Genomic DNA, 9,133 nt, shown 5'->3' with positions numbered 1-9,133 from the left:
AGATTGGTGACACAGATCCTTGTTCTGGTTAATAAAAATCCTTAGTGTGATTTCATCTTTGTAATACTGTCAGATACAATATATATTTGGGAAATATGAAAGTATTTGCAGGTTTTTGCTCATTGTTAAGAAATTTTTTTTTTTTACCAAAGTAGTGCACTTTTACTTTTAATATTTTAATGTCTAATGAATGGACAAGTTATCAATATGACTCTGACACAGCAAGACACAGAACACAGTAAGATTAGTGAAAAAAAATACTCGTAGTTTATTAAATTTAGAAGTGTTGCTAAAATATACATTCAGTTCAGTTGTTGGTGATCATTTTAGCGAGGCCCGCAATAAGATGATTGGACGGTTTCCACATGTTCCCATGGGACTACCAGTACTCTAAATGAACAGTATAGGGTCTGTAAAAGGAAATAATAATTAGTCTTATATAACCTTTTGTCCCACTTGTTAGCCATAGTGATAATCAATCTCATTGTAAAAACACATGCTGAAATATAGTACAGAATGGAGTTACATGCTTCTCTATTACTACGAAGGCACAGCAGCCCAGACCCCTCACTGTCCCCGAATGACTTTTGGGAGTAAAAGGTATGCTTTTTCTTACATAGCAGTGACATAAAAACTTCTATTATTCATTTAGCGCAAGACCAACAAAGAAATCTTATGTACAAAAAACATATAAAATCTACATGCTTTTTCAGCTCAGGCACTCCTAGCATTAATATTATTATTCTTATTTTTATTAATAATAATAATATTGTCCAACATAAAACAAGACTAAAAATCAATAAATTGAAAGGGTGGGGGGGAATTACTGACCTCAGCAAGCTGTGAATCTTTAATCAGGTTGCAGAATTGTACATCACTTGTGGTGCCTTTCTTGCAGTCTGTTTTTCCAATTTCTGCAGTTATTGAATAGATTACTCCAGCAACAATCTGAAAAAAACATTGATATAGTTATTGTTAAGTAATGAATATACCGTATTTTTCGGACTATAAGACGCTCCGGCCTATAAGACGCACCCAATTTTAAAGGAGAAAAACCTAGAAAAAAAAGATTCTGAACAAAATACTAAAAAATCACTCTGTGTCAATGTATCCCCTTCTAATCACTCTGAGAACAACGAGAGAAAATGATGGCAGAACAGAGGCACAGAGACACTTTTATAGTCACACAAGGCTGCAGATATGGAATATCTAAGATGTGATAAGAATGTGTTTGCAGAATGTTTAGGATTTGCCAGATTGATAAATTCATTAATAAATAAAAAATCTGATATTAATTTATTACAAGTACAAATATTGCAACAAATCGTATGTATCTAATCTACAATGAAGTATAAAGTCATTTATTAAAATTAAGAAATATAACCGTATGTTGTAAAGTAAATACATGCCTTGCTGAACAACACGTGGACAGATTCTATATTTGAACAAGTGCAGCACAGGTTGAATAAATATTGTACTTTTATTGTGTTCATGCTTTTTTGACAGGGTGAAGGCAGTAGAACATCAAAGAACACAGAACACTTATCTGCACTAAACAAATGTCCTGACAGAATTTGTCATTTACATACAGCTCCAAAGGGTAATAGAATCTTCATGCCAGAGTGACCTTCTCCCCAATGTTCCAGTCCTGAAATTAATGCTCCTGCAGATTCTTGTCCTAATGGATGAAATCTCAGACCTCAGTCTAGCCAGATCTCAGAGGTCCTCAGTGCCGTCTGCCCTGATCCCCCTCTATGAACATGGGATGGTTCAAGGGGTCCCCAAAATCTCTCCATGTCTCCGTTCTTCAACTATTTAATCACTTAATCACCAACTTCTGAAAAAGGCACAGAAATATCCCATAGACCTCAAAAGTTATGCATCCAAGCAAGTACCATCTATGCAGCAACAGACAACCATCTTTGCTTGTGGATAACTCAGTTCCAGAAGTATCTACAATACACTAAGCGTAACCCCTGAACTAAATATATATTTAAAATATATTAGGTTAAACCCATGAAATCTTAGGGTGACCCCTTTACACCTTTTGATCCTTGACTTCTTCACAGGTCGTTGTCCTAAACTTACTTTTTGATCCTTGACTTCTTTTGATCCTTGACTTCTTCACAGATCCTTGTCCTTTCACCTGGCCCTATCCATTAGGGAAGTTCCCTGGTTATCTGTCAGTTTATGCCCCTCCCCAGCCACATCCATTGCACACTTAAGTCTTGGAGCCAACCATGTGCTGGACCCCTTAGGCCAAATGGGGTCCTTTCAATAGGAAAAGACTACAGAGACAGATTTAGGGATTGGTTTCTGGGTAAAGCATTGGCCTTTAACCAAAGATTTTGCACCTAGTTTTTACCTTCTGTTTACTCCATTGTTCATATTCTTGGATTAAGACCATGTAGCGCAGGTTATGCAATATTTGTTAGCATGAGGAAACAATTAGCCACCAATTGGAGCACCTGATTTAGCAACAGTTCTTTTGAAGTGCAGCCATCTGTGAGATTATTGTGTTGATAACAGATAATGTTAAGAATGACTTTGGATGTCTTTAGTGAATACAAAGTAACAAAAAGGCTTTAGATTTGTTTTAAAATACAAAACAGACTTAAACTAAAAAAAAGTCACAGGAGTTAGTGTTTATTGACAAAAGAGACCTCCAATGCACAGTGCGAGATCGGGTGACCTGCCAAGAAGACCAAGGAAGAAGACAGAAAAGAAGGAAGGTGGCGGCGCCAGGCACTTCCTCAGCTCTGGAATAAAAAGGAATTCCAGGACGACGCGGAAGGACCAGCACCATTGAGGGACATGCAGGATTAAAGATTAATGTTATTTTTTTTAGTTTTCGGTTTAGTTCGATTTAAATTGAAATGTCTCTAGTTACCATAACATACATGCACCAAATAAAAGAGATAAAAATCATAAATCTCTGCAAAGGATACTTCCAGAGAAATACAATTCATGTTACTGATAGCCATGGGTACATGTTCTTAATACTTCAACTTTATGGCCTGTTCCTGTGAAATTGGGGTTCACAGAAGGTAAGTGGCCGGATGTTTGTGACAGGGTAGCATGGTATGACAAGTATTGTTTTTCTTGTGACAGGGAGGCAGCAATAAGATTTTAGGGGGAGTTAGCCATAAGAGTCCCCCACCTATCATACATTTATTATACCTACAGCTCCACTTTCAAGAGAAATTAGGGTTCAAAGAGCATAAGTGTACATTTAGATGTGACAGGAAACCATTGTATGGTAGGAGTCACAAGCGTCCCTCACTTATTCTACATTTCTCTTCCTCTACTGGTAAAGAGAAAATGGGGTTCACAGAAAGTAAGTAGCCAGCTATGTGTGACAGAGTAGTATCGTATGATAGGTATAGTTTTTTTGTATCTTCTGATGGTGCCATAGTGATGACATTTTAGGAAGAGTTAGCCATAACACACCAGTGGAACATCTGTGTGGATCTAAAGGTCATTGGCTTGCTGATGGGAATGCAAGGAGCATTCCCAAAATATTGCTGTTTCTTATGCCTGAGGGTCAGCCGATCTACGGGAGACTATTACGTCAAGCGTGATTGGCTACCAAGAGATACCTTTAAGCCCGGAACAAGCAGTGCCAATTTCTGCCTCTGGTTGATCCGCACCATTACATATCAAGTTAGGCTTGATAAAGAACCTTGTAAAGGCCAGGAGTTAATCAAACTGCATGGGTTTTCAGTACCTATTATTGAGAAGTTACCAAAGGTTCCATAGGCACTGCAAAAATGAAGGAATGGATATTTATAGGGCCACAGATCAGGTCTGTTTTGCGGGATGATGTTTTCAAACAATCTCTCTCAGCAGATGAGCTAGAAGCTTGGGAATGCATTCAAGTGGCTGTGGCTGTGTGAAAATTCCCTGGGCAACCATAAGTCTCTTGCATACAGGGAAAGAGTTCAGAATCTGCTTGATTCATACCAGAAACTGGGTTGTCGCATGTCATTAAAAATACATTTCTTGCACTCACATATAGAATTCTTCCCGAAAAATCTTTGTATGGTGAGTGACAAACAAGAAGAATGTTTTCACCAGGACATTCAGTTAATGGAGCACTGCTACCAAGGTTTCTGAAATGAAAGTATGATGGCGGACTACTGCTGGATGCTGTACCGCGACAATCCAGACAAAGAGTACACACAAAAATCATACTCTAAGCATTTCTGAAGAAACAATGGTACCTGACTGACACTGTCCAGTGGATCTATACCGCAGTGTGCCATATTTTACTTCACACTGAAGATGTATTACCACTCACTTCAATAGTGCTTACGTTTTAGTACAAAATACATGCATGTACAATGTTAACTATAATAGTACTCATAACTCAGGAACTGTACATGTTAGGGAAAAACTGAAAACAGACCTGCAATCTGCTTAAAAAGATGATTTAGAAAAGTCTGCTGTGGTTTCTGATGATTATCAAAACTAATTTTTTGTTGACCTGTGAATGATCATTTCTGTGAATGTTGACCTGTGAATGACCTGTGAATGTGAATGATGGATTTTTCATTTCCAACGACAATTATTGCATGTTTGTACGCAGCCTATAGTCTGGTGAAAGGAATCACAGATAGAAACATCACATTGCCTCTTCTTTTAATATTGATTACATAATGTAGTTGTGTTGTCAGGTCAAGCAGTTGAAAGAAAAAGTTCTTCTTAAATCATAGATAAATATGACAAATCACTAACATGACCACCAAGAGGGAGAGACAGAGAGGGAGAGGAAGAGATACAAAGGAGAGGGAAAGGAACACAGAGAGTGGGAAGGAGGGAAAAGGAAGATAGAGAAGTAAGGAGAGAGGATAGAGAGGAAGGAGGAGGGAAGAGTAAGATAGGAAAATTAGGCCTGTAACGTGCGAGGAAAGGGTAAGGCCGACATGAGTGGGCAGACAGGGAGCAGACAGCATAGGGTTAAGTTTTAGGTCAGAAGTGAGCTAAAGGGGGAGGGGAGTAAGGAGGAGGAGGTATAGGAGGGACAGAAGGAGTTAAAAGGCAGGAAGGGGACCGTTATGCCCTATCTACGTTTTATATCCTCTTGCAAGATTCCCACCCACAATCTTCACCATCTTACTTTACCAAATGGGAAAAAGACTTGGGGGGTTTCCTTGACCGAGGAACGGACTGCAAATCCTGAAATGGACCCATAATGCATTCATTAGCAAGAGGTTCCAGGAATCTAACTTCAAAATTTTATCCAGATGGTACCTTACTCCTGAAAGATTACACAAACGTATGCCGGAAGTGTCAGATCGCTGCTGGCGATGCCAGTCGGCACTTGAATCCTTCTTACACATATTTTGGGGCTGCCCCATTATCAAACCTTTCTGGTCCTCGGTCAGAGACTTTGCCCAACACGAGGGACTGTGTTCTTTCTTCTTCAACACAACCCTTTCTCAGACAAAATGTACAATAACTCAGTGCTCAGACACTTGGTGGTGGCTGCAAATTCCTGTATCGCGGCTTACTGGAAGAAGGTGGATCCACCTCCCATTCAGCTATGGCTGCGAAGGGTCAATGAGATTTATCATATGGAAGACCTGACTTCCTCTTTAAGAGGATGGAACAGAAAACTTGTTAACACATGGTTTTACTGGTCTCAGTTTCTTACGTCGCTAACTGGGCACACAGTATTCCATCAGTAAACATAACCTCTTTAGGGACTTACCAAACAAGCCTGAGTTTGGTTGCAAACTCTGTTACCTCCCACTACCGTGTCCCAGCCCGATTTTTAGATCATCAAATTTGACTACCCCAATTTATTGAGGCACGGTAATTCTTGCCCGATTCTCCCCCTCTCACGGTTCTGTCTCCTCCCACCTGACAATATTCTGATCTGTTGACAATATAACAGGGAGGCTCTTCAGGGCTACTTTGACATTTATCCATGTAGGGGAGGATTAAATGGTCCTGCCTGAATACTCAGGACTGTGGACCCATTTTGATTGTTATCTTAGTAACTATTCTTCCTCTCACGAATGGCTGTTTTTTAGAAGTCTTGTGGCCGTGTCAAGTACCTGGAAACGGCTTCTCACCAACTATTTGTATGTCCGGAATAACTCAGCTTTCTAGTGATTCTTTGTTGACCTTTTCTTGTTGGACACGAAGCAGTATACCATTTTGTACAATTTTATATTCAGTTTCTTGCACTGTTAAATATTTTTATATATAAATAACATATAAAATATATATTAATATATAATATATATTATTTATATTGTTATTTTTGATTATAAAGTTAATTAGTTAATATTTAAAAAAAAAAGGCCTACGGGCCATTTAACCAACATATGGTGTGGTCTTTACTTGGGCAGGGGATAGGTGTTAAAGTTGTGAGTAGGGTAATAAAGAGGGGGGGAATTCAGTGGTTTTGTAGTGTGCGGCAGGATGCAAGTCTGCGTAACTATGTTTTGCCAGTCAAGAGAAAAAAAGAGAAGGAAGGAAAGGGTAGAAAGAAGAAATTTTTAGAATGAGGGGGAGAGGGGGTCCAAGGGAAAGGAGGGATAGGGGAGAGCACAGGGCAAGGAAAATGGAATGGAAAGAGACAAGTGATACCTTCTATACAGATGTCATTACTGCACTGTATCTGACCTTGGTATAATCACTTTCACTTTGAATTTGTGCTTCTAGTTACAGAAGAGCTGGTCTACCAGCTCCAGTTCCAAATAAAGATGTTTTAATACCACCCCTAGTTGACATGGCACCATTGTGGGAAACCTGGCCCTTGCCCCAGGGTATTTGTGCACAGGGACCCTTGCTTGGCTACTTCCACCACTGCTTTAAGGCCTCTATTGGAGCTAAAATTTACATTATAGCTGAGCATTAACAGATTTGTAGCTGTCTACATTACTCCACGACTGGGTACATTATGTCTATGGAAACCTTTTACTTGTTTATCACTGTCATCCATACCAGTGGTGTACAGCCAGAGACATGGGAGTCACATACACCTTAATATTAACTCTAATCTGGTTAAGAAAAATCCTTAGTGTGATTTCATCTTTGTAATACTGTCAAATAAAAGATACATTTGGGAAATATGAAAGTATTTGCAGGTTTTTGTTCATTGTTAAGACATTACTTTTTTTTTACCAAAGTAGCGCACTTTTACTTTTATTATTTTAATGTCCAATAATGGACAAGTTATCAATATGACTGACACAGCAAGACACAGAACAGTAAGATTAGTGAAACAGATACTTGTAGTTTATTACATTTAGAAGTGTTGCTAAAATATAAATTCAGTTCAGTTGTTGGTGATCATTTTAGTGAGGCCCGCAATAAGATGATTGGACGGTTTCCACATGTTCCCATGGGACTACCAGTACTCTAAATGAACAGTATAGGGTCTGTAAAAGAAAATAATAATGAGTCTTATATTACTGTTTGTCCTACTTGTTAGCCAGAGTGATTATCAATCTTTTTGTAAAAACACAAAACACATGCTGAAATATAGTAGAGAATGGAGTTACATGTTTCTCTATTACTACAAAGTCACAGCAGCCAGGACCCCTTAATGTCCTAAATGACTATTGGGAGTGACAGAAAAGCTTTTTCTTACATAGCAGTGACATATAAGCTTCTATTATTCATTTAGTGCAAGTGCACTAAAGAAATATTACTTACAAAAAACACTAAAAAATATACATGCTTTTCCAGTTCAAGGCCCTCATAGCAACATAATTATTATTATTAATAATGATATTATTGTCCAACATAAAACAAGACTAAAAATCAATAAATTGGAAGGGTGGAGGGGTATTACTGACCTCAGCAAGCTGTGAATCTTTAATCAGGTTGCAGGATTGTACATCACTTGTGGTGCCTTTCTTGCAGTCTGTTTTTCCAATTTCTGCAGTTATTGAATAGATTACTCCAGCAACAATCTGAAAAAAAACATTATTGACATAGATATTGTTAAGTACTGACTATAACTCTATTTTGGATCTAAACATAATGCCAGCTTTTAAATCATAACATGTAAATAATAGTAATGATAAAGCAGTATCGAAGTACCCGGGTTTATTTGTGGTGATGACTATTGAACAAGCTTCTGATGAATTGCTATTTACTGCATTGTGTGTTGTTGTGCATTGCACATGGATATAAATGGGTAGCTCAGCTTTAGAGTATGAGAGCTATCTGCAGTGCAACTTTGCAACACAATATTAATTTCCAATCACTTTCTTCTTAGTGACAATGGGAAAGAAAAATTCCCCAATGTTCACACAGACAGCAATAATTATCTTGTAAGAGTTCTAACTCTTTCTCAATCTATACAAAAAAATAAAAAGATTTAATTTTCTTGAAACCCCTGCAGCTCTTACTTGTTCCTCCTGATGACCCCACACATTACAGGTGTAATATTTAGAACATTTAACTAATTAAACAATATAGCAGCACTAAAGCAACTTACTGAAGAATTATCTGCTTAATTTATTGATGAGTTGCTTTACCAGCAGGTTACCGTATGTTGGATTGCACCTGGTGTTTCGCTGACACAACCTTCACAAGCTTGTATTCATAGTCCTTCTTTGATTGCTCATTGTAGTTATTAACAGCAAAGGTGGCAGCATTTATGACTCCCTGGTTGTTGGGATCAATCGGTTCAGGAGCACCAACTAAGCTCTCAGCTGTAAAAAGAGAAAATAGTGAGCATACAACCACAAGGAAGAATCCTGCAGACATGATGATTCCTTTACAAGGAGAACAACGAGAGAAAATGATGGCAGAACAGAGGCACAGAGACACTTTTATAGTCACACAAGGCTGCAGATATGGAATATCTAAGATGTGATAAGACTAATGTGTTTTCAGTATGTTTAGAATTTGCCAGATTGATTAGTTCATTAAAAAAAATCTGATACTATTTTATTGCACAAGTATAAGTATTTTATAAGTACAAATATTGCAACAAATCTATCTTATCTATAATGAAGTATGAATAAAGTAATTTAATAAAATTAAGAAATGCAACTGTATGTTTTAAAGTAAATACATGACAGCCTTGCTCAACACCTGGTGGACAAATTCTTTATTTGGACAAGTGCAGCACAGGTTAAAGTATTAGTGTAATTTTAATGTGATT

General features: G+C 37.8%; 1 protein-coding gene and 1 long non-coding RNA gene across 2 annotated transcripts; both read right to left on the bottom strand.

Moving 5' to 3' along the window:
• Positions 1-244: 244 nt before the first annotated feature.
• LOC140330124 (uncharacterized) lies at positions 245-951 on the bottom strand. Its single transcript, XR_011920633.1, has 2 exons — positions 832-951; positions 245-410 (listed from the first exon to the last, which is right to left on the bottom strand). It is a non-coding gene; the product is annotated as an uncharacterized lncRNA (long non-coding RNA).
• Positions 952-7,229: 6,278 nt separating this feature from the next.
• On the bottom strand, positions 7,230-8,781 carry LOC140329248 (cystatin-like). Its single transcript, XM_072409414.1, has 3 exons — positions 8,530-8,781; positions 7,815-7,931; positions 7,230-7,394 (listed from the first exon to the last, which is right to left on the bottom strand). Exons 1-3 carry the CDS (start codon positions 8,731-8,733, stop codon positions 7,311-7,313), a joined length of 405 nt encoding a protein of 134 aa, XP_072265515.1. The 5' UTR covers positions 8,734-8,781; the 3' UTR covers positions 7,230-7,310.
• Between the last annotated feature and the right edge of the window lie 352 nt (positions 8,782-9,133).

This window comes from Pyxicephalus adspersus, chromosome 4 (assembly GCF_032062135.1).
Source record: "Pyxicephalus adspersus chromosome 4, UCB_Pads_2.0, whole genome shotgun sequence".
Classification (NCBI taxonomy): Eukaryota; Metazoa; Chordata; class Amphibia; order Anura; family Pyxicephalidae; genus Pyxicephalus; species Pyxicephalus adspersus.
The sequence above is the reverse complement of the archived record's forward strand: the minus strand, read 5'-3'. Positions and strand labels throughout refer to the sequence as shown.